Source organism: Theropithecus gelada, chromosome 5, assembly GCF_003255815.1.
Source record: "Theropithecus gelada isolate Dixy chromosome 5, Tgel_1.0, whole genome shotgun sequence".
NCBI classification, from domain to species: Eukaryota; Metazoa; Chordata; class Mammalia; order Primates; family Cercopithecidae; genus Theropithecus; species Theropithecus gelada.
The window spans coordinates 58,473,908-58,500,484 of NC_037672.1; the positions used below are offsets into that span (position 1 = coordinate 58,473,908).

General features: G+C 39.1%; 1 protein-coding gene across 4 annotated transcripts in view; it reads left to right on the forward strand.

Moving 5' to 3' along the window:
• Window positions 1–26,577, forward strand: part of HELQ (helicase, POLQ like) — a 47,580-nt gene that overhangs the window by 19,105 nt on the left and 1,898 nt on the right. For all 4 annotated transcript variants that reach the window (XM_025386012.1, XM_025386010.1, XM_025386013.1 and 1 more), the window contains 8 exons: window positions 3,534–3,675; window positions 4,036–4,140; window positions 5,890–6,112; window positions 7,531–7,688; window positions 9,139–9,237; window positions 13,456–13,629; window positions 17,577–17,690; window positions 18,936–19,070. In XM_025386012.1, the coding sequence (XP_025241797.1) occupies window positions 3,534–3,675; window positions 4,036–4,140; window positions 5,890–6,112; window positions 7,531–7,688; window positions 9,139–9,237; window positions 13,456–13,629; window positions 17,577–17,690; window positions 18,936–19,070 (1,150 nt within the window). The remainder of the gene's footprint in view (window positions 1–3,533; window positions 3,676–4,035; window positions 4,141–5,889; window positions 6,113–7,530; window positions 7,689–9,138; window positions 9,238–13,455; window positions 13,630–17,576; window positions 17,691–18,935; window positions 19,071–26,577) is intronic.

The window sequence follows — 26,577 nt, forward strand, 5'->3', positions numbered from 1 at the left end:
TGCTGCTTTGGGGTAAAACATTTTGACTCTCTGCATAGTTGAAGATATCTGTATTTTGGCCTCACACTTTAACACACACTTCACTAGGAAAAGAATTCTAGATTGAATTTTTTTCCTTTAGGGACTTTGTAAATATTGTTCCATATTTTCTAGAGGCCAATGTTGCTCATTTTTGTCTCTGCATGGATTTGCTGTTTTTCTTTTCCAGAAGCTTTTAGGCTTTTCTCTTTAACCTTCCAATTTCCTCATGGTGTATAATAATAGTTGTAGTTACTACATTCCCCTCCCCTTCATGTAGTAACAACTTTACATGCATTGACTTCAGGGAGCTTCACAACAACTCTGTGAGGAAGGTCATATTTTATTACATACCTATTATAGAAGGGGAAACTGAGGCACTGAATAGTTAAATAACTTTCCCAACTTTATATGCAACAAATGAGTTTTAAAGCCAAGGTTTGAACCCAGGAAGTTTGATTTTACAATCCCAACATTACTACTTTTCATTCACAGGGCTTAGCACTTGGGTGGATGCTTTTAATCTAAGCTTTTTGCCTTTCCTCTTTGAGTAATTTTTTTCAATTATTTCTTTTTCTTCCCATTATCTCTGTTCCTTGCTTTTATAATTTCACTTAGACAGGATCGAGGCCTCTTAGATTCAGCTTTCATATCTTTTCTTACACATTTTTCATAGTGTGTGAGAATGTAAGCACATGTTTGTGCCATGTGATTTTTTTCAACTTTACCTTCCATATTAAAAAATCAGTTTTTTGTAATCCCAGCATTTTGGGAGGCAAAGGTGGGAGGATCACTTGAGCCCAGGAGTTTGAGACCAGCCTGAACAACATAGCAAGAACCTCATCTCTATTAAAAAATTAAAAAAATTAGCTGGGTATGGTAGCATACACTTGTGATCCCAGCTGCTCGAGAGGCTGAGGTGGGAAGATTGCTTGAACCCAGGAGATTGAGGCTGCAATTAGCTGTGATTGTACCACTGCACTCCACCCTGGGCGACAGAGAGACCTTGTCTCAAAAAAAGAAAATCAGTATTTACCTGTATCCATGAACTATTCTCATTCATTATTCAATTCTTCAATATAATTTTCTTTTTTCTTTTCTTTCTTTTTTTTTTTTTTTTGAGACAAAGTCTCGCTCGGTTGCCCGGTGCCCAGGCTGGAGTGCAGTGGTGCGGTCTCGGCTTACTGTAACTTCCACCTCCTGGGTTCAAGCGATTCTCCTGCCTCAGCCTCCCAAGCAGCTGGGATTACTGGTGCCCACCACCACACCTGGCTAATTTGTGTGTTTTTAGTGGAGACAGGTTTCACCATGTTGACCAGGCTGGTCTCGAACTCCTGACCTCAGGTGATCCACCCGCCTCAGCCTCCCAAAGTGCTAGATTTACAGGTGTGAGCCACCACACCCGGCCCTTCAAATTTTTTATGAATTTTTAAATTAATTTTTTTATTGCTAAGAACTCTCTTTTGTTCTTTCCTTATAATAGTCTACTTGGTTTTTTTTTTTTTGGATTTTTTGAGACAAAGTCTCACTCTGTCACCAGGCTGGAGTGCAGTGGCATGATCTCAGCTCACTGCAACCTCCGCCTCCTGGCTTCAAGCGATTCTCCTGCCTCAACCTCCCAAGTAGCTGGGATTACAGGTGTGCACCACCTCTCCCAGCTAATTTTTGTATTTTTAGTAGAAACGGGATTTCACCATGTTGGCCAGGATGATCTCGATCTCTTGACCTTGTGATCCACCCGTCTCAGCCTCCCAAAGTGCTGGGATTACAGGTGTGAGCTACCGTGCCCAGCCAATAGTCTACTCTTATATTGTGGATATAATACTCTTTGGAATTTTCTATGAATGCTAATTAGGATTCTTTTTTTTTTTTTTTTTGAGATGGAGTCTCACTCTGTCGCCCAGGCTGGAGTGCAGTGGCCGGATCTCAGCTCACTGCAAGTTCCGCCTCCCGAGTTCACGCCATTTTCCTGCCTCAGCCTCCCCAGTAGCTGGGACTACAGGCGCCTGCCACCTTGCCCAGCTAGTTTTTTGTATTTTTTAGTAGAGATGGGGTTTCACCATGTTAGCCAGGATGGTCTCGATCTCCTGACCTCGTGATCTGCCCACCTCGGCCTCCCAAAGTGCTGGGAAGGATTTTTAAAAGTTCTCTTCTGTTCCCTATAGTATCTGGTTTTTGTGGTCATTTATTCTGTATATTCATGTTATGTTTCTTTTATGTTATTAGTTTTCTTCAAGTATTTGGTAATCTTTTCTGCATATTGAGATTTATAAATAAAGAGGAAGTTGATTAGTATAGGTAAACAATAGATATTTTTTCTTCCCTTTGGATAGGAAAGCTGACTAGCTGACTATAGACTTCTGTATATATGAACATAATTGAAATCACGCTTTTTTTTTTTTTAAGAGATGGGGTTTCACTCTGTTGCCCAAGCTGGAGTGCAGTGATGTAATCACAACTCACTACAGCCTCAACCTCCTTGGCTCAAGTGATCCCCCCACCTCAGCCTCCCAAGTAGCTGGGACTACAGGGGCACACCACCATGCCCAACCAGTTTTTTTGTTTTGGTTTGGTTTTGGTAGAAACTGCATCTCACTGTATTGCCCAAGCTGGTCTCAAACTCCTGGACTCAAGCGAACCTCCCACCTCAGCCCTCCAAAGTGCTGGGATTACAGGCATAAGCCACTGAGCCTGGCTGAAATCACCATTTTTGTAGGTCAAAACCAGCTGAAATCTGCAATTTTATACGGTTCTAAATAACAAGAATTCATAAATAGTTATGTATAGGTTAATGGTGTATGGTCACTTTTTTTATTTATGAAGTATAAAGTCAAAACACTTTGAAGACTACTGCTACAGATTGATCGTAGGCATTGCAACTAGGCAGACTTGAGGTCAAACGATAGCTCTGGTAATTACTGATTTTTTAGTTTAGGTTAAGTCACTTAACTGAGTTTCATTTTATGTAATTAAAAAGTATATTATTACTATGAGTTTTGTAAGAATTATAGATAATATATGTAAAAACCTGAGAAATCATAGATTCTTCATAAACACTAATTATCTATTATTTTGTGTTAGTATGTCATTAAATTTAATATCACAAATATATAATGAAATTAAGAATTTTTTAAATTGGTGCTGTTTATTTATTTATTTTTTTTTTATTTTTTATTTTTTGAGACGGAGTCTCGCGCTGTGTCACCCAGGCTGGAGTGCAGTGGCGCGATCTCGGCTCACTGCAAGCTCCGCCTCCCAGGTTCAGGCCATTCTCCTGCCTCAGCCTCCGAGTAGCTGGGACTACAGGCGCCCGCCACCACGCCCGGCTAGTTTTTTGTATTTTTAGTAGAGACGGGGTTTCACCATGTTAGCCAGGATGGTCTCGATCTCCTGACCTCGTGATCCGCCCGCCTCGGCCTCCCAAAGTGCTGGGATTACAGGCTTGAGCCACCGCGCCCGGCCTGGTGCTGTTTATTGTAGAGTGTTACTTTTAATTAATTTTATTAATTCCACAGAGTTATTTTAAGAGCTCCCTATGTTGCTAAGGAATTTTTAAAGAGGAATCAATATAAACAGATGATTGGCAGAGCTGGTCGTGCTGGAATAGATACTATTGGGGAGAGTATCCTCATACTGCAAGAAAAAGACAAACAACAGGTAATACTCAGTTTGGTTGGTTGGTTGTTTTTGTCTTTTTCTTGGTCTTTGGTCTAGCCCTTTTATGAAATAATCTTTTAAAAATTAATTACTAATTTTCTTTAAATGATGCTTTCTTTCCTATATGGTTAAGAATTAGAAAGAGTGGTTTGAAAATGTATATATTTTAGACAATGAAAAAATATTTTTCCTATTTGTTTTTCATCCTTTTTTATGAGGACAAATGTTAAATTCTTTTGTCTTTATTTTTTTGGTCGTCTTCTGGCTCCACAAGATTTATGTAAAGTATAAAATATTTATATTAAATGCCATTTATTTTTAATAATAACACAAAGCATGGTGTTGCTTTGACCTTTATAGGTATTGGAGTTAATAACTAGACCATTGGAAAACTGTTACAGCCATCTTGTTCAGGAATTCACCAAGGGAATCCAAACATTATTTCTCTCTTTGATTGGTTTGAAGGTATTTTTTAAAATTTTTTTGTCTTATTACTGTTATCTGAGATAATCGAAGTGAAAAAGTTATACAGTAACTTTATATGTGCAGCTGCGTAGATTTTACACTAATTTTTTATTTAATCTTTTTCTTTTAATTTTGTTTGTTTTCTCATCCACTTCAGTGATTAAGGTAAATAATTTTGAAAAGATCATGGAATGGTCAGGTGTGGTGACTCACACCTGTAATCCCACCACTTTGGGAGGCTGAAACAGGAGGATTCTTTGCGCCCAGGAGTTTGAGACCAACCTGGGCAACACAGCAAGACCCCATCTCAAAAAAAAAAAGATCACTGAATCCTAGTGCTTGGCATGTGGTTGGCACTTAATAAATACTTGAATTAATGAAATTGGCTTTTTTTTCTTAGCAATGGGGTCTTGCCATGTTGATTAGATTGGTCTTGAACTCTTGGCCTCAAGCAGTCCTCCCACCTTAGCTTCCCAAAGTGCTAGGATTATAGGCATGAGCCACTGCACCTGGCCTGTTTTTGTTTGTTTGTTCTTTAACCTGGGATATGGTGATGAAATTAACTTTGGACTGAGCGTGGGTGAACTTACAAGTTGGGGCATCAGTGGAGATCTGGCTTTGAGAAGCCAAAAGCAGAGGCTGGCCCAGTGGGTTTCAATTACTATGTCAAAAACTTTATCAGGGAGGGATAGAAAGATGACATGATGGTAGATAGAGGGATCAAGTAAAGGTTCCTCTGCCCTCCTGCACTCTTCCAGTGTTAAATCTAATCATTTAGGTAGGAAATAGTACAAAAACTAAGTACATTAATAATCCAAAAACCAAGTATCACTTCTTAAATATCTTAAAAGTATAATTTTAGCTTAATTGAATACTATATTAAGAATGATTTTTTATTAAAGTGAGAAGAAGAAATAGAAAATGTCTGTGCCGCATAATATTTTTCTTACCCCTTATATTGGTTTAACATGAAATTATGACTTAAATTTTCCAGCTGAAATAGCATCAGAATTGTAAGAGAGAGAAATATACTTATTGATTGACTATATTTTAGTATAACATGCTGATTTCATTGAAATTGGCTAATAAAAATTATTCTAATTCAGAGCCAACTCTACATCTGAATACTAAATGGAGGGTTAAGTATTCCTTATGATTGCCATTGTAAGTTGTAAATAGCGAATAACAGCGGGAGAGAAAAAGGCAGTGAAAGAACAAGAAATGGAGATAGGAATATGAGAGACAAAATTAGGTAGAGATCAACTATTTTTAGGTAACATTTTAGGCAAAGTATTGTCTGACCCTGTTTTAGTGGAAATTGTTGTATTTTCCATGCTTTTTTTTTTTTAATGCAACTTTTAGAGCTAAAGGATGTTTTCACAGGTGGGTGGAAAGCAGTGCAGGGAAGAGGCTGAGTAAGAATTAGTGAAAATTGGTTGGGGAGTAAATAGCACAGTTTTGGAGATATTGTGAAAAATTATTTAAAGACTTATTCAAAGGAGTTTTGGAAAGAAAAATGTGTACATATTTTCATAAAAAGCATGAATATAATAACTATCATCCCCCTATATTTTTTGTTAATTTTAAATTGCTATTATCAATTTATATATGCAACTGTGTAGATTTAATACTAATTTTTTATTTAAATAGCTTTGAGGTATGGAAATGAGTTATCACTTGATTAATATGCATTCAAGGTGATGCCTTGAGTTAAGGAAAATGCTCCAGTGACGTCCTGAATTGTTTCAGATTGCAACGAATCTTGATGACATCTATCACTTCATGAATGGTACATTTTTTGGTGTTCAGCAAAAGATTTTATTGAAAGAAAAAAGTCTTTGGGAAATAACTGTTGAATCACTTAGATACCTGACAGAAAAAGGACTCCTACAAAAAGACACTATTTGTAAGTCTGAAGAGGAGGTCCAATATAATTTTCATATTACAAAGTTGGGACGAGCTTCATTTAAGGGTAAGAGTTTACCTAAATCTTATTGATCACAGGAAACACATTGGAAAAAATGAAAATTAAATTATACTTTCTTTAGGCTGGGCAGAGTGGCTCACGCCTGTAATCTCAGCACTCTGGGAGGCCGAGGCAGGCAGATCACCTGAAGTCAGGAGTTTGAGACCAGCCTGGCCAATATAGTGAAACCCTGTCTCTACTAAAATACAGAAATAAAATTAGCCAGACATAGTGGTACATGCCTGTAGTCTCAGCTGCTCGGGAGGCTGAGGCATGGGAATCGTTTGAACCTGGGAGGCAGAGGTTGCATTAAGCTGAGATCATGCCAGTACACTGCAGCCTGAGCAACAGAGTGAGACTCCGTCTCAAAAATAAAAAAATAAAAAATTATACTTTCTTTAAGTTGCGTTTATAATTTTATATTAATTGCAGTAATCTTATTTTGTAAGCTGATAAACTCCTTCAACTTTCAAAAGTTGAAAAATGTTTTGAATTATAAGTAATTAAAGTACTGCAGAAGTATATAGAGAATAAGGTGGGCATCCCTCCTTCATGCTCCCCTGCCCAGCAACCATACAACATGCTCTGTTGCCAAGGCTCAAGTGCAGTGGCGCACTCTCAGCTCACTGCAACCTCTGTCTCCTGGGCTCAAATGATTCTCCCACCTCAGCCCCCCGAGTAGCTGGGACTACAGGCGCATGCCACCATGCCTGGCTAATTTTTGTCTTTTTAGTAGAGGTGGGGTTTCACTATGTTGTCTAGGCTGAGGCTCTTTTTTAATGAAAAATAATACATGTCTGCTGGTAAAAAAAAAAAAAAAACCTAAGAACTCAGAATTATGCTAAGGAAAATGCCATACTCCTCTCCCATTTCTACTCTCTCAGGAGCTACTACTACCAGTTTGATATGTATTCTTCCAAATATTTTTATGCATGTATTTTTCAAATGGAATCATCATTTAAATATTTTTTTCCAAATTGCTTTTCTCATGTATAAAATATCATGAACATCTTATCAGATGAATCTCTTTAAATCTATCTCATTTTTCTTTTAATACTGTAGTTATCTGTAGTGTGGATGTACCATTATTTAACCATTCAATGTTGATGGACATTTGCATTCTTTCTGATTTTTGTTTGTTATAAACAAGGCTGCATGGACATCTCTATGTATGTTGGGGTACATATGGAAATGTTTCTCTGGGTTAGAGTCCCCAAAATAGTTGGATCAGAAGGTATGTACATATTAAATGTTGATGAGTGCTATGAAAATGACCTCCAAAATAGTTATATAATAAGATGTTATAAGAGATTTTGAAGACTTTTTGCTATATTTAAGCAATTTCTACACAATACTTTATTTAAAACCATGTCTTTGCCCCTCTGGTAATTGTGAAAGATTGAGTATTTGTATCTTTCTTTTAGGAACTATAGATTTAGCTTATTGTGACATTCTCTACAGAGACTTGAAGAAAGGTCTTGAAGGACTTGTGCTTGAAAGCCTTCTTCATCTAATCTACCTAACAACCCCCTATGATCTGGTTTCACAGAGTAACCCTGATTGGATGATATACTTCAGGCAGGTGAGAATATAACGTTTTTCAACTTAGGCTACTTCGTTTGTTAGTTATTACATGCTGTTTTGTTTTGTTTTGTAGAGATGAGGCTTTGCCATGTTGCCCAGGCTGGTCTCAAACTCCTAGGCTCAAGCGATCCTCCCACGTTGGCCTCCCAAAGTGCTAGGATTACAAGTGTAAGCCATTGTGCCCGGCCTATTATATGCTTTTTATCAAGTGATTATTCACTTTTTTTCTCTCTTAAAATATATTTGGAACTGGATATTTTTTCTTTCAGTTTTTAAAAATTGTAATCTGGCAACAGCATTTATGGTTTGTTTAACTGAAATGTTACTTTTCTCAAATATAAACATATTTGTTATTGAAAAAATAAAGGTTAAGAAAAAAGGATTATCGATGGTCCTGTTTCCCCACAGAAAGTTAATGTTATGATCACTGCTTTTTATAAAGCCTAGAATGCAAAGAAAACAGTGAAAACCATCTCTGATGATTGAGAGTTTAATTATATGAGAGCTCAGTCAGAGCCAGGTATGATAATACATTAAACCCAATGATATTAATAACTGAAAAGGAATATTTATTTTACAACCCATCACAAAGTAGAACTGTCCATACTTATTATAAAGCCAAGTGGTAACATACAGTATATTATTATTTTACTGTGAACAGGCTATTTGTATAAATGTACATTAGGGCTGGGTGTGGTGGCTTATGCCTGTAATCCCAGTACTTTGGAAGGCCAAGGTGGGAGGATCACTTGAGGTCTGGAGTTCGAGACCAGCCTGGCCAACACGGTGAAACCCCGTCTCTACTAAAAGAATACAGAAATTAGCTGGCCATGGTGTTGCACACCAGTAGTCCCAGCTACTCAGGAGGCTGAGGCAGGAGAATTGGCTTGAACCCATGAGGTGGAGGTTGCAGTAAGCTGAGATCACGCCATTGCACTCCAGCCTGGGTGACAGAATGAGACTGTCTCAAAAAAAAAGCAAAAACAGAAACAAAAACATTTATTAGGCAGAGGTAATGTACATCTTTTAATTGCAGGAAATTAACTTTATTTGTAATGTCATATTTTTAAATCATTACTGTTTTTTTTTTTTCCTTCATCTCTTCTCAACTTGCTGAGTTTACATTATTCAGGAAGTAAGTTGTTTTTAAGTGGTACTATATAATGCAATTACTCTCAAAACCTTTCCTTCTCCTTCCCCTCAGCCATCCGTTATTAAACATAATCACATAGTCCATGGAAACCAGTAGTTGTGGCCATGCCTTTAAGTAATTCTAGAGTATGTTATATTCTAATGATACAACTTTAAAACCTGCAATATTTACAAATATATTTATCTTGTTTTTTTGTGTCCTGAATCATGAGAATGTGATATCAAAAGAAATACTGGATTTGGTTCACATGATGGATTTTTTTATGTTTCCATCTATTTGCTCTTTTTCCATGTAGTTTAGCCAACTCAGTCCAGCAGAACAAAATGTAGCTGCCATTCTTGGAGTCTCCGAAAGCTTTCTTGGGAAGAAAGCATCAGGTCAAGCCATCAGAAAGGTACCACATTCTTTTTTTCTTTCTACATAGTAAGTTCAATCAACACTTAGTTCACTCACTAAGTTCACTTCAACAAAATTAGTACCATGATATTGATCTTTTTTGGTTTACATTTTTTCCTTTAAATTAGTATAATTCTCATTTTACTACTTAAAACATACCTGAGCACCCAAAATGTATGAATATTTTTAAACAACATTTATTTCTGGGTGGTGTGATGGCCTTTTTTTGGGTAGCATGAAATGTTTTCATAATATTACACAATCCTGATATAAGTTCATTTCAAAGGAGGAAATACATTTTCTAGAAACTTCATATTAGGCTTTCTATTTGGTATCAAGGATTCTAAGATATGGCAGGTCTGGGTTTTTTGTTATTGCTTTTGTCATCCTCAAAGAACTCCTAGTCTAGTACTTATATTACATAAAGCATTTTAGAAGGTTAAAGGGGATAAGCTAATACTTATATATTTTGGTGTTTTGAAATTCAGCCAGCAGGCATGAAGCAAGTTATCAAATGCATACACTAACTTTAAGAGAAGTTGAAGTAATTCTTTGGTAATCATATCTTCAATTTCCTTAAGAGAATGTTTTTTTCTCCCTTGTAATACACCTTTTTTTTTTTCATTTAAAATTTTATTTGGCAGTTCAACTTACATTGAAACCTAATTAGCTACCATTTTCCCCCACACCTGGTTTTTTTTTTTGAGATGCAGTCTCACTCTGTCACCCAGGCTGCAGTGCAGCAGCGTGATCTTGGCTCACTGCAACCTCTGCCTTCCAGGTTCAAGCGATTCTCCTGCCTCAGCGTGTTGAGTCACTGGGATTACAGGCGCCCGCCACCACACCTGGCTAAGTTTTGTATTTTTAGTAGAGACAGGGTTTCACCATGTTGGCCAGGCTGGTCTCAAACTCCTGACCTCAGGTGATCCACCCACCTCGGCCTCCCAAAGTACTGGGATTACAGGTATGTGCCACTGCGCCCAGCCTCCCCTATACCTTTTAAATTTGCGTAGACAGTACAGATTTCATTTTGTAAAATGGGAAGATGACGTTTACTTACACTTAAATTGATGGTGCGGTGTCCCATGCATCACTGTGTCATAAAATCAAAAATATCCTGCCGGGCGCAGTGGCTCACGCCTGTAATCCCAGCACTTTGGGAGGCTGAGGCGGGTGATCACAAGGTCAGGAGTTTGAGACCAGCCTGACCAACATGGTAAAACCCCATCTGTACCAAAAATATAAAAAATAGCTGTGTGTGGTGTTGGGTGCCTGTAATTCCAGCTACTCGGGAGGCTGAGGCAGGAGAATCACTTGCACCTGGGAGGCAGAGGTTGCAGTGAGCCGAGATTGTGCCATTGCACTCCAGCTTGGGCAACAGAGAGAGACTCTGTCTAAAAAAAAAAAGGAAAAAACCCCACAAGCCCAGCACAGTGGCACACACCTATACTCCTAGCTTCTCAGGAAGCTGAGGCAAAAGATTTACTTGTACTCAGGAGTTTGAGGCTAACCTGGGCAACATAGTGAGACCCTGTCTCAAAAATAAAAATAAAAGTATCTGTAGTACTTAAGCATTCACATTATCACAATTTTTAGATTGAGTCTTTTACTTTGGAAATGGCTGTGTTGTTTAGACCTTCAAAATACTGAATAAAAATATTTCTTAAAACAAACCTTTTATATCAAACTCTAAAATGTAAAATAAAAACAATATTATTAATTTGGAACTCATTATCAAATAATAAACATGCAAAAATCTTATTAGAATAATGCATCTTTTTAAGCTTGAATCCAGAGTTTATGTTACATTTAATGTAATATAGTCAACAAATATTTGTCAAATTGATACATATTTAAAATAGTATGAACATGAATTTATCTTTATTACAAATGGATTAATTACTAGTTTAATGTTTTGGAGGTATAATTTTTTAAAACTCTACAGAACATATTTAAACGCTTAAAATCTAATTGATTTCTCCACATTGAAAAAGAGCCCCCCCCATCCACCTTTTTTGAACATTTCTTGATTTCTTGCAAAAGTTTTTTTTTTTTTTTGAGATGAAGTCTTGCTCTTGTCGCCCAGGCCAGAGTACAATGGCACGATCTCAGCTCACTGCAACCTCCGCCTCCCAAGTTCAAGCAATTCTCCTGCCTCAGCTTCCCAAGTAGTTGGGAGTACAGGTGCCCACCACCACACACAGCTAATTTTTGTATTTTTAGGAGAGACGGGGTTTCACCATGTTGGTCAGGCTGATCTTAAACTCCTACCTCGGCCTCCTAAAGTGCTGGGATTATAGGCGTGAGCCACCTATAATGCTCTGCCACAAAAGATCTTGAAATTGGCATAAATCATTATGTTTTGCCATATAATATATCATTTTTCTTGGCTTAGGAAATACATTCTAAGTAAAAACCTACATTGAGTCAATTTATAGTTAGTACTGAATATGCACTAAAATCGGGAAATTAAATAGCTTTCTTTTCCTACTTGATATTCAACTGTCATACTTTTTCAGCTTAATGCTTTTAAAAAAGTGATCCAGTATCAACCTGCAGAATCTGTAACTCATACATCCTTCAATATGTCACCGTAAGTTCTCATCTCATTCTTTTACTATGATGGAGGATATAATTTTATATTTTATTTTATTTTTTATTATTTTACAATTTTTTAAAAAATATAGACAGGGTTTCACCATGTTGCCCAGGCTGGTCTTGAACTCCTGAACTCAAGACATCCTCCTGCCTTGGCCTTCCAAAGTGCTGGGATTACAGGTGTGAGCTACCACTCCCAGCCTCTAATTTTATTTTTTATATCTACTTTTTCTTTTTTAAGTTCATCGTTTTTTCCTCAGTTTTAAGAATTAATTAGTTTCTAAGCTTGATACTAGCTATGAAATCCTTTATGCACAAATATGGTCATTAGGCACCACAGGCAAAAGCAGGTACACAGAATCAAAATCATCAACTACAGGAAGCATTTTTCTATCTCTTTCAGGTGTTTTAGCTTGGACCATGTGGAAATAATAGGATCTAATATTTACTCTTAGTTTATAATATAGACAAGCTTATTAACATATTTATCTAAAGTGCATTTGTCTAGTTTATAATGATAGTCACACACATATACAATTTACAAATACCAAATAACTGTAAAGGTCTCTGTCCCCAACTCCCTCCTTTCCTGTATTCATTTTCTACAACTGCCATAACAAATTACCACGAATGGTTGGCTTAAAACAACAGAAATTTATTCTCCCACACTTCAGGAGACAAGAAGTCCAAAATCAAGGTATTAGCAATGTTGATTCCTTCAGGAGCCTCTGAGAAAAAAGCCATCCGTGCCTCTCTCCTGGCTTCTGGTGGTTACTGGCAGTCCTTGGTGTTCTTTAGCTTATAGATGTGTCCCTCCAATCTCAGCCTCCATCTTCACATTGCTGCCTTCTCTGTGTCTCTCTGTGTCTTCTCCTCTTATAAGGACACTAATCATTGAATTTAGAGCCCACTGTAAATCCAGGATGATTTCATCTAGAGATACTTAACTAATTGTATCTGCAAATATCTTGTTTCCAAGTAAGATCACATTCACAGGTACCAGGGGTTAGGATTTGTACATTTCTTTTTGTGGAGTGATGGAGAGGGGGTACAATTCCTTCCCTGTAGAAGGAAGTTTAATTTATATTGGAAATAATTTGGTTTATCTTTTAACTTTTATTTATTTTTATTTTTTTGAGACAAGATCTCACTCTGTCGCCCAGGCTGGAGTGCAGTGGTGCTATCTCAGCTCCCTGCAACCTCTGTCTCCTGGGCTCAGGTGATCCCTTAGCCTCCCAAGTAGCCAGGACTACAGGTGCGCACCGCCACACCTGGCCACATTTTTTGTTAGTTTGTCTTTTTGTAGAGACGGATTTTTGCCATGTTACCCAGGCTGATCTCAAACTCCTGGGCTCTTGCAATCCATCTGCCACAGCCTCCCAAAGTGCTGGAATTACAGGCATGAGCCACTCTGCCTGGCCTTATCTTTTTTTTATAGTTGGAAAAATGATAATAAATTTGAATTAATCTGAAGTACATCTGTTAGAAATTAGTTTTGTTTCTATGGAATTATTCTATCCTTGCTATTCTGTAATACAAGTTTTCCTTTTGTCCAATTTTAATAACATACATTTTTAGCAGGTCTAGTAAATGAATTTATTTGATTGTGTCTTTCTAGAAGGTGGACAAGGACATTGTCAACAGGCTATATCTGTCTTTTGTTCTTTATACCTTGCTCAAAGAGACCAACATTTGGACTGTATCTGAAAAATTTAATATGCCTCGAGGATATATACAAAATCTTCTCACTGGAGCTGCCTCATTCTCGTCTTGTGTGTTACATTTCTGTGAGGTAATTTCATTGAATATATGATATGTACTTTGTGCATCTTCTGGTTTTAACTGTTACTAAACTAATAAGCCAGTTAGTATGTCAGCATTTTCTCCTTGTTGACATATTCTGTTATTACGGAGCACTAAAAAACTATTTAAAATGTACCTTTGTCTTTATCTGTTTATGAAAGTACTATTATGTACTTCTGGTAACAATACAAAAATTACTGAGTCCACTAAAATACGTAATGAAAAGTGTATTTTTAACCCAGCTGTTAAAGCCACCATTAATAGTTTCAGGTATTTGGAATTAACTGTTAAAAACAACCTATTGATGTAGATTCTGTGTGAATGTCTTTCATCTGAGCAATAAAAATGTCAGGTGTTTGGTTACTAAGTTACCTATATCCAACAGCTACCTGCGACTATGTAGTACCATATTCTCTTTTTAAAAAAATTTAGGCTGGGCGCAGTGGCTCACGCCTGTAATCCCAGCACTTTGGGAGGCCGAGGCAAGCAGATCACAAGGTCAGGAGATGAAGACCACCCTGGCTAACACGGTGAAACCCCGTCTCTACTAAAAATACAAAAAATTAGCCAGGCGAGGTGATGGGTGCCTGTAGTCCCAGCTACTCGGGAGGCTGAGGCAGGAGAATGGTGTGAACCTGGGAGGCGGAGCTTGCAGCGAGAGGAGATCGCGCCACTGCACTCCAGCCTGGGCAACAGAGCGAGACTCCGTCTCAAAAAAATAAAATAAAAATAAAAAAATTTAATTTTGACTGGATGCCATGGCTCCCACCTGTAGTCCTAGCACTTTGGGAGGCTGAGGCAGGTGGATCACTTAAACCCGTGGTTCGAGACCAGCCGCTTGAGCAATGTGGCAAAGCCCTGTCTCTACAAAAAATAACAAAAATTAGCCAGGCATGGTGGCACACACCTGTGGTCCCAGCTACTTGAGTCTCACTCTGTTGCCCAGGCTGGAGTGTAATGGAGCGATCCAGGCTCACTGCAGATTTGACCTCTGGGGCTCAGGCGATCCTTCTGCCTCAGCCTCCCGAGTAGCTGGGATTACAGACATGTGCCACCACACCTGGCTAATTTTTTTTTGTTTTTTTGAGATGGAGCCTCAGGCTGGAGTGCAGTCGTGCAATCTTGGCTCACTGCAACCCCCGCCTCCCGGATTCACGCAATTCTCCTGCCTCAGCCTCTAGAGTAGCTGGGATTACAGTCACACACCACCACTCCCAGCTAACTTATTTACTTTTCGTAGAGATAGGGTTTCACCATATTGGCCAGACTAATCTGCTCAAGCGATCCGCCCACCTGGGCTTCCCAAAGTTTTGGGATTACAGACATGAGCAACAGCGCCCAGCCAGTTTTTAAAATTTTTTTGTACAAATGGGGAGTTCTCACTATGATGCCCAAACTGGTCATGAACTTCTAGGCTGACATGATCCTCCAGGTTGGCCTTCCAAAGTGCTAGGATTACAGGCATGAGCCACCACGCCTGGCCCCATATTCTCTTGATTGCCACTGTAATTTATTATATTTGCTTCCAGTGTCAGGCAACTATTTAAAGTTTTTACATCAAATGTGTATTTTATAGAACAGTTTAAGAAGAAAACCTTATTCTGGCCATATGCATTTGCGATGGATTTAAGACTTTATTAAAATAAGCTTTCAGAATTCCTTTAAATAGCACAATAAAGCTTACCAGACATTTACATCCAGATAATTTTTTGTGTGTTTATAATATAAGCCATTTTTGCTGCATTTAAATTTCTTCTTATTGGATGGCATAATAATCCTTTCCATATTTGTTTCCAAGTCAATTTTTTAAAACTTTTTCCCATGAATTGTTTTCTAAACTTAAAATTTACTTCATTTTCCCTTTCTTAAACTTTCATATTCTGTATATGCATATGGCAATTAATTCTATCATATGTGCTAATGAAGGGAGTAAATAATTCAAAAATACTTGACTTTGGATTAAATGACAATTGTTCTAACAAATTTAGCTTTCTAAATGTCTTTTACTTGTGCTGATTTTTAAATGTTGGTTTATACCCCCTGAGCACATGCTAGTTAAACAGAAGACAAAAATTATTGGTAATAAGAAGAAACTAGCCTTTAAAATGTATTTTCTTAGGTTTTCTCTGTGTGCGGTTTTTTTATATTTAAAGATACTCTCCCTAATATTTTTTCCCTTTGTTTTCATTGTGACTATGAGGACTTGAGCCTTATAGAATTGTTCAAGTAAAAAACTCTATAAAGCATCAAGAAACACAGCAATAATTTGATGGCTAATCCTAAGAAAAATCTAGCTGACAATTTGTGCTCTAATTAATTTACTTCATTTTTATATATCATAATTATAGAATTACATATAGTGTAAATATTATATAATTATATGATATATATTACATGTATATAATTTTTCAAATTATTATCAATAGAGACAGGGGTCTTGCTGTGTTGCCCAGGCTGGCCTCAAACTCCTGGACTCAAGTGGTCCTCCCACCTTGGCCTCCCAGAGTGCTAGGATTACAGGCATGAGCCACCACATCTGGTCTACTTTCAGTATTTCAAGACAGAGGTGTTCAATCTTTTGGCTTCCCTGGGCCACATTGGCAGAAGAATCGTCTTGAGCCACCCATAAAATACACTAAAAATAGCTTATGAGCTAAAAAAAGAAAAACTCATGATGTTGTAAGAAAGTTTACAAATTTGTTTTGGGTGACATTCAAAGCCATCCTGTGCTGCATGTGCTCTGTGGGCCACAGGTTGGACAAGCTTGTTTTAAGGTATTTTTTATTTTAAAAAGTTATAAATGCTGTGAAATGGTACATTAATTGTCTTAGCTAAGATGCTTTTAATTACAAGTTACAGAAAAACCCATCAAGGTTTAAACAATAAGAAAAAATAATTATTTTATATAATAGGCATGCCAGAACTAAGGCAGCTTCAGGGTTGATTGATTCAATAGTTCTGTTCAAGGTTTTCTTCTTTTTACTCTACCATCTTCATTACGTTGATTTCTTTCTTTTTATTTTTTATTTTTTTGAGACAGAGTCTTGCTCAGTCGCCCGGGCTGGAGTGCAATGGCACGATCTTGGCTCACCGCAAGTTCTGCCTCCCGGGTTCACACTATTCTTCTGCCTCAGCCTCCTGAGTAGCTGGGACTACAGGCGCCCGCCACTACGCCCAGCTAATTTTTTTTGTATTTTTAGTAGAGACGGAGTTTCACCATGTTGGCCAGGATGGTCTCGATCTCCTGACCTCGTAATCCACCTGTCTCGGCCTCCCAAAGTGCTGGGATTACAGGCGTGAGCCACCGCACCCGGCCATGTTGATTTCTTTCTTAGTGGTCACAAGAGGCTAGCTAATGCTGTTCCATTCATCATGTACTCTCACAGTGATATCCAAAGGCTAGAAAGGGATCTTTAAAATAAAATAAATTACTATAATAGAATATTGCAAATATATTTGACAAAATACTATATTGAATTCTCATTTATCCATCTAACTTGAACAGTTACTGACTCATGACTTCCAGTATTTTTATTATTGTATTGTTGCATTGAACATCATGTTATATTTGAATATTTCCATATTTAATATTCATCTTCAGGATAAATTCCCAGACGTAGGAATTGTTTTTAGTCACTTGGGAAAGAAAAACTGTGCGTTTGCTTCCAGGTATTTCGATTAAGATGACCAGAACTTTTTATTGACTTATTCTTCAATTTTCAGTCTTGTCCTCATCCTAAAACCAGTTCCTCAGATTCCTTAGGGTTCTCACCATGTTTCTTCACATCCATTCTGCTTAGAATCATCTTTCATCTGTGGCTTAACTCAAGTTCCAGAACTTATATAAGGAACATTCTCTCAGCCCCCTATCACACAAACCAAACTTTGAAATAACTTATAAAATTTAAATTTTGTGTATTTCTTTGTGTTCTATAGGAGCTTGAGGAGTTTTGGGTTTACAGAGCCCTTTTGGTAGAACTTACCAAGAAGCTGACTTACTGTGTAAAGGCAGAACTAATCCCTCTCATGGAAGTTACTGGAGTTTTAGAGGTCAGTAGCTTGCGGTTTCCCAATTGAAATTATGTCAATTAATACAGAAGCCAGGTTTTATTATTTTGTGAAGTCTTATTACAGGGGAAGTGACAGCAAGAGCCTTATTGCTCATTTGTCATGGGAGTCTTTTATTTAAAACAAATAGCTGCTATGGCCTTCCAGAAATCCACTGTTATTAGATGGCATACCTGATGAAAAATCTCAGTTGTAAAAAAAAAAAAAAAAAAAAACATAACAGGAAGGGTGGGGGTGACTGTCTCCAAGTATGTTGTGCTACCAATTGTCCTTAACACTTGTTCCTTCCTCCAATCCTTTGAAGAATTACCTTCTGTCAGTTTGGACTCAGTGCTTGTTTAAGGTAATGGTGATTCAGTGGCAGCAAGGGTCATTTGTATTTTTTCTAAGAGAGTAAGAAGAAAGGGTTCGCAACTGGTTTTCTGGCTTTCTATTTTCAGCCAACCCTCAACTTCAGTTTATTCTCTGTTATTCAGTTCTTGAGTCAGAGGAGTTCTACTTAGGATATACACACACACACACACACACACACACACAGACACCAGTGGTCCCCTGAGTAGATGGTGAGAACATTGAAAGATATTGGACTTGGCCTGATGAGGTGGCTCCTGCTGTAATCCCAGCACTTTGGAAGGATCACTTGAGGTCAGGAGTTCAAAACCAACCTGGCCCACATGGTGAAACCCCATCTTTACTAAAAATACAAAAATTAGCCAGGTGTGGTGTCATGCGCCTGTAATCCCAGCTACTTGGGAGGCTGAGGCAAGAAAATTTCGTGAACGTGGGAGGTGGAGGTTGCCATAAGCCAAGATTGTACCATTGCACTCCAGCCTGGGCAACAGAGCAAGACTCTGTCTCAAAAAAAAAAAAAAAAAGAGAAAAGAAAAAAGAAAGAAAGAAAGATACTGGACTGGAACATTTTACTTGAGAATATGAGATGATGCCACCAACCTAAGTGCCTTAATGGGCTTCTATTGTTGATTGCAGCACATATCAGTTGACTCAAGCTGGATAGAACTATAGTTATCTTGTGGTCAGTTTGGAACCACCCAAATGCATTTTTTAAAATTCCTCAGAATTCTCATGTCTTATCTCTTCATATTTACTTTATTATCTTAGTTTATCCTGGTCTCTTACATGCAGTTTTTGTTCTTTTCAGTAAAGTGCTTGCTTTTCTTTTTTCTAATCCCAAATTATTATCCTACTGATTTTTGCAACACTTTTCAGGGTCGAGCAAGACAGTTATACAGTGCAGGTTACAAAAGTCTAATGCACTTAGCTAATGCAAATCCTGAAGTGCTCATAAAGACAATTGATCATTTATCAAGACGTCAAGCCAAGCAAATTATTGCGTCAGCAAAGGTAAGCAAACCATTTTTTAACCTTAATAATCTTGTGTATTGTTATTTGCTTGTGTTGTAGACATCAGAACAAAAACATTTAACATTGCATAACTGTTTATTTCTATAGATACAAAAGTACATACTCATATTTGTGAGTAAAAATAGTGCATCTGTTATGACACAAACCTTGCTAAACAGAGAAACGACTTGCTAAAAAATAAAGAAAATTTCAATGGTGGCTCATGCCTGTAATCCCAGCTCTTTGGGAGGTCAAGATGGGAGAATGGCTTGAAATCAGGAGTTTGAGACCAGCCTGGGCAACATGAGACTCTGTTTCTGCAAAAAAATGTAAAAACTAACTGGGCATGGTAGTTTGTGCTGTAGTTCTAGCTATTCAGGAGACTGAGGCAGGAGGATCGCTTGAGCCCAGGAGTTCAAGGCTGCAGTGAGCTAGGGTGACAGAGTGAGACCCTGTCCCGCCCCTCCTCTCCAAAAAAAAAAAAAAAGGCTGGGCATGGTGCCTCATGCCTGTGATCCCAGCACTTTGGGAGGCTGAGGCGGGTGGATTATCTGAGGTCAGGAGTTCGAGACCAGCCTGGCCAACATGGTGAAACCCCATCTTTACTGAAAATACAACAATTAGCTAGGCTTGGTGGCACATGTCTGTAATCCCAGCTACTCAGGAGGCTGAGGCAGGAGAATTGCTTGAGCCCAGGAGACGGAGGTGGCAGTGAGCCAAGGCCATACCACTGCACTCCAGCCTGGCCGACAAAGTGAGACTCTGTCTTAAAAAAAAAAAAATGGCTGGGTGCAGTGGCTCATGCCTGTAATCCCAGCACTTTGGGAGGCCAAGGGGCAGGTGGATCACTTGAAGCCAGAAATTTGAGACTAGCTTGGCCAACATGGTAAAACCCTGTCTCTACTAAAAATATAAAAATTAGCCAGGCGTGGTGGTCCACACCTGTAATCCCAGCTACTTGGGAAGCTGAGGCACGAGAATCACTTGAACCCAGGCGGTGGAGGTTGTAGTGAGCTGAGATTATGCCACTGCACTCTAGCCTGAGTGACAGGGTGAGAGTCTATCTTAAAGAAAAAAAAAAAAGACAATTTCAAGGGTTCATTGAAGTACAAAGAACCCTGGAAGTCACTGAGCTCTGCCTCCCAAAGTTCTCATCACAGGAATCCTTCCCTCAGCATCCCAACATCTGGTCTCTCCACCTTTGAGCACCATCATTGACAAGGAGCTTGTTCATCAAAAATTAGGTGGTTCTATTTTTGTATGCTCTTAGTGTTACAAAAATGATCCTGATATACCGAGGCTAAATTTTGCCTTCTTAAAATTTTTACCATTGCATCAGAGTACTACGTCTGGAACTGGACTCTTTTTTTGTTTGTATGCTGTTTTTCACATATTCAAAAACAGCTCTTATTGTCCCCAAGGGTTTTTCTTTTCTGTTGCTTTTATCTGTATTAAATAATCGAGTTTTAGGCCATTCACTGTCCTAGTTACCCTTTGCTAGATACAACCCAGTTTGTCATTGCCTTCTGCTCCCTGTGGGTAAAGCTATTCCACAGCAATTTGAGATTATTTCCTTCTTGATCTCAACTATAGTTCTAAGTCTGAAATTGCTTGGCTTCTTTGAAACTTCATTGTTTTGCTATTTTCATATATAAATCAGAATTAGCTAAAAAGCAAATTTCCATCATCTTTTAATGGTGCTCACATTGCTTACATTACCTTAATCATTCTTTACAACAAACCTATGAGGTGGACAAAGTCAGTGTTACCCTGAGTTTATAGATGAAACCACTAAGACTGACCTTGTCCTGTTAAATTAGGAGTTCTTGGGGTTGGTAGGGATGAAGTTATAGTCATTTCCTTTGCTGTAGCACCTAAAAAAAAAAAGTTCATTAAACTTTGACACGCTTGTTTCGGCATTTACTAGTGATGTTTGTCTAACTCCATTATTTCCATGTTTATCAAGTGGTGATTTTCTAACTTCATTATTCCTTCTGGATTTATTTACTGATGTTTTACTATGAGGAAAAGCTTTTACTTTATTTATTCATTTATCAGTACATGCTTATAGGTTCAGACATATTCAATGGGTTATAACCCATTAATAACGTTACTTATTTTGGTGCTCAAATGGCCTCAGATTTGGCCAGTGGAAGCCCCTGAAAACTGGTTTGTGTGGCTTTTTGACCTTCATCATCATTCTTGAAGTATTTTCTTACTTTCTGGCTGTGTCTGTCAGCATCTAATCATTAGGAGGCATAAACCACATAGTAATTTCAACAGGCCTCTAAGGGGTCAACAGAACATTGAAGAATTCAGGAAGGAATACATTTGAGAGGTGGTCCACCCCCACCCCACAGCACCCCTATGGATGGGATTCAGACTTCATTGCCACTGGATGCTGGGAAGTTTGTTGTGGTTCTACAGCCAAGGCTAATAAGCAGAAACTGCCCACTGGAGTGCTGACAAAACTGCCAGGAAGCTGCCTACAATGTACTGTTGAACTTGCCCAGAAGCCAGCTCTAAGGCCCGTGGAACTAGGGCACTAGCTAGGAACACCCTAGCTGATGTATGTCTATGCATTTTTCTATACTTACGTGTAAATTACTGAAGGCCATGAGCTCATACTGATAACCCTAATTCTGATTTTTCCAGGCACATATGCTGTATAACAGAGTCTAGCTCCAAAACTTAGTGGCTTAAAACAGCCATCTTATTTTGCTCATGTCTTTGTAGATTAGGAATTCTGGAGGGGTGCAGCTGGGTGCTTCTCACTTGGGTCCCATGCAGCTGTAGTCAGAAGTTGACTGGCGCTATAGTCATAAGGCCCAGCCAAGCTGGATGACTCAGGTGACTCACTCACATGACCAACAGCTGATAATGAGAGGCAACTGGGGCTTTTCAGTCAACTGGAGCAACTACATATGGCCTTTCCATGTGGCTTCAGTCTTTATGGCGTAGAAACTAGGTTTTCAGAGGGAATGTCCAGAAAGTGAGCATTCTAAGATATCCAGGCAGAAAATGCAAGAAGTCTTCGAAGCCAACCTCAGAAGTCAGACAGTGTCATTTCCACTGCATACTGTTGGTTACTAGAAAACCATTAAGACCTAGATTGAAAGGAAAGGGGATCAGACCACCTCCTCATGAGAAGAGTGTCAAACAATTTGCAGTTATCTTTAAAATCTGCCCTCTGCTCACAAATTGTTTCTGTTCCTCCCACATGCAAAATATATTAACCCCCAAAAGGCCTTTCCATTATAGCTTCTATTAGGAAAAACTCAGTCTTTTTTGTTGTTGTTGTTCCCCCACTGAACACTCAACAAACACAACACAGACAGAAAATTTCTGTGACCAAATGTGAGGGATTTCTTCCCAAAAAACAAGCAATCATTTCTGCAGCAGACATCAGCTGGGTGTCCTGACACTATCTAGCTGGAGTCTGGGCTTCTAAAACTTCTTACCAACCACCTTCAAGTTGGGGTTCCCACAGCCTCTTCTCTGGGTTCAGTCAGCTCACGAAACTCAGGAAAACATGTATGTAATAAAGGATATCACAAAGATACAGATGAAGAGATTCATGAGGCAGCGTATGGGGGAAGTGGCACAGAGCTTTCATGTCCTCGCTGGGCACATCACCCTCCATGTGCTCAGCTGTCTGGAGGCTCTGTGAACCCCATACTCTTAGACCTCTTATGGAAACTTTATTGGGTTGGCATGATTGACAATCATGTAGAAATGTGACTGGACTGAAAGGGTATGATTTATTAATAATACTAACAGACCGAGTGGGGAAACCCAGCAAGACCTGTCTGTTCAGATGCTTCTGGCCTCTCTGTGCAGCATTCCTTTCTCCAGAGTATGGGGTGGGACACTCTGGGATGAGGGTCTTTTTACTTTTTTTTGGAGACAGGGTCTTGCTCTGTTGCCCAGGCTGGAGTGCAATGGCACAATCATAGATCACTGCAGCCATCCCCTCCCAGGCTCAAGCAATACTCCCATCTCAGCCTCAGGAGTAGCTAGGAATACAGACAGGTGCCATGCCTGGCTAATGTTTTAAATTTTTAATTAGTCTTTGCTCTATTTAATAGAGACAAGGCTTTGCTATGTTGCGCAGGCTGGTCTTGAACTCCTGGCCTCAAGCAATCCTTCCACCTTGGCTTCCCAAAGTGTTGGGATTACAGCATGAGCCACTGCACCCAGCCTGGAATGAGGGTTTTAAGACCCAATGATCAGAATAGAGTTCTGCCTTAGGCGAAAGGAGGGCAGAAGGTCAGAGACAGAAATTCTGTTTCCTGAGGTCTAAAGTGCCCCAACATTGTAACAAGGGCTGTGGGAGTTATGAGCCAGAAACCGTGGATGAAAACCAATATATGTATATCATAATATCACAGCATCAGACTCAGATCCAGTATTCCAGATCAAGTCCGGGTGTGAGTGATGCACCTTCAGTACAGTTTCACAAGTTACAGTTCTTACTCTGAAGACCAGTGACCTAAAGAGATACTACATAAAATAGTGAAACCAGAAATAGGATAACCATAGTACACTCTCATTCATAAAGAAGGAAAATCGGTGGTGCATAATAGCAGTTCTGAAATCCAGCCAGCCACATGTGGCCAGTTCTTTAATTATGTCGCAGTTCTTCTCTCGGAATGATTTTTCTTGGCTTTGGGTTCCCTCATTTGAGTCATTCTCCCTTTTCCATAAACAATAAGCCCATGTTTGCTGCTAGGTAGCTTTCTCAGTGTGCTTCCTATATACAATTCAAGAATACTGAAGTTCAAGAGTTCATCAGGGTCAGGTGTAGTGGCTCACACCTGTAATCCCAGCACTTTGGGAGACCAGGGTGGGAGAATCACGTAAGGCCGGGAGTTTGAGATCAGCCTGGGCAACATAGCAAGACCCTGTTCCTACAAAAGAAATTTTTTTTTTTAAATTAGCCACGCATGATGATGTGCGCCTGTGGTCCCAGCTACTCGTGAGGCTGCAATGGGAGGATCACTTGAGCCTGGGAGATAAAAGCTGCAGTCAGCTATGCTCAGGCCACTGCACTCCAGCCTGGGCGACAAAGCAATGTTATCTCTATTTTAATTTAATTTCATTAATTAATGTTATTTATTTATTTATTTATTTATTTATTTATTTATTTTGAGACAGGGTCTCACTTTGTCACCCAGGCTGGAGTGCAGTAGCATGATCTTGGCTTGCTGCAGCCTCGACCTCCCAGGCTCAAGCAGTCCTCCCACTTCAGCCTCCCAAGTAACTGGGACCACAGGCAGGCACCACCATGCCCAACTAAATTACCTTTTTAAATTTTTTTTTTCACCATGCTGCCCAGGCTGGTCTCCATCTCCTGAGCTCAAGCGATCCACCCGCCTCAGCCTCCCAAAATGCTGGGATTACAGGAGTGAGCCACCATGCCTGGGGGAGACCCTATCTCTAAATTTAAAATATATATATATGTTCAGAGGCACTTGATGTTTTGTATTGTCTCTGTTTCTTTTTAGTCAATCTGGTATAATATCTTTTAAAATATTGCAGTTTCTTATTTATCTATTTATAATCTCTATGTTGCTTGACTTTCTCTTTTTTTTTTTTTTGAGACAAGGTCTCCCTCTCACCCCATCTGGAATGCAGTGGCACAGTCTTGCCTCACTGCAACCTTAGCCTCCCAAGCTCAGGTGATCCTCCCACTTCAGCCTCCCAAGTAGCTGGGACCACAGGCATGCACCACCACACCCAGCTAATTTACATTTTTTTTTTTTTTTTTTTTTTTAAGAGAAGGGGTTTCTTCATGTTGCCCAGTTTGGTCTTGAACTCCTGGGCTCAAGCAATCTGCCCACCTTGGCCTCCCAAAGTGCTGGGATTACAAGTGTGAGCCACCTTGCCTGTCCTAGGCTTGGCTTTCTTACAGTGTGGATGCTAGGGTCTGAGAGGGAGGATTCACATGACCTTGGATTGATCTCATTTCAAGACCCTAAGGCCTTTTTAAAACTGAGCCCTGTCATGCGGCATCATTTCTTCTGCATTCTATTAGTTACAAGTGAATCACAAAGGCTAGCACAGATTCAAGAGTAGAATTAGATCCCATCTCTCAATGAAGGTGTCAAAGAATTTCCAATCATTAATTTGCCACACTAATCCCATACAGGACTTGCTATAGTCTTCCTCTTTTTCATATTTGTACTTCCTTTCTCCAATAATGAGAAACCTCATCCCTGTGTTTATTAATATATTTCTCTGTTTTCCTCAATCTTAGAATGCACTGAAAGTAACTGCAGAATTGTTAACTTATACCACTCCAAAAAAAAACAAACAAATTCAGTATTTATTTACAGCACTTTTTGTCTTCATTCTGAGAGTATATAATTAAAACAATGTGTTAAAATGTTATTTGGTTTGGGGTTTAAAAAGAAAATCTGCTTCAGTGTGGCTGCTACACATTTGAAACACAAATTCTACTGGTATTCCATTTTACTTCTTCTCCTTCCCTCACAGATATTTTTTTAGGAGGAGGGGGAGGAACTAGGTCTCTGTTACCCAGGCTAGAGTGCAGTGGCACCATCATAGCTCACTGCAGCCTTGAACTCCCAGGCTCAAGCGATCCCACCTTAGCCTCCTGAGTAGCTGGGACTATAGGTATAGACCATTCCTGGCTAATTTGTTATTGTTGTAGAGGCTTGGTCTCACTATGTTGCCCAGGCTGGTCTCTAACTTCTGGCCTCAAACAATCCTCCCACCTCAACCTTCCAAAGTGCTGGGATTATAGCTGTGAGCCACCATGCTCGGCCTGTCTCATTTTTATTCTCTTTATTGTTTTCCTGCTTTTTAAATTTTTTCAGTAGCCCTAATTAGGTTATTTAAATCTGTTTTTCTTTGGACACCCAATTATTTAGTTATAGTTATTAGTTTTTATTTCTAATGTGATTTTGCCTTTTTCTTTTATTTCATTCCTGAGCTCAGTCAACTTTTGTATCATTTCTTCCAGTTTTTGTCCATGTCGGTTCTTAGTTTTTTAACTTCTTATTCAGTGAGCATTTCCACTCCTCCTCATATCTCAAGATTTTTATTTGAGAATATTTAATCTTGTTTGGAGTGTTGTGTTACAGTTTTTCTGCTTCATGGTTTGCTTTCAGGGAGGGAAATTTTTATGAGCTGAAGAGTTTGGGTTATTTGTATTCTTTTTTTTTTTGAGACAGAGTCTCACTCTCTTGCCCAGGCTGGAGTGCAGTGGCGTGATCTCCACTCACTGCAAGCTCTGCCTCCCAGGTTCACACCATTCTCCTGCCTCAGCCTCCCGAGTAGCTGGGACTAAAAGGGTGTGCCACCACGCCCAGCTAATTTTTTTGTGTGTGTGTATTTTTAGTAGAGATGGGGTTTCACTGTGTTAGTCAGGATGGTCTCGATCTGACCTCGTGATCCGCCCGCCTCGGCCTCCCAAAGTGCTGGGATTACAGGCGTGAGCCATCACACCCGGCCTTGTTTTCTTTTTATATAGTAGTTTTGT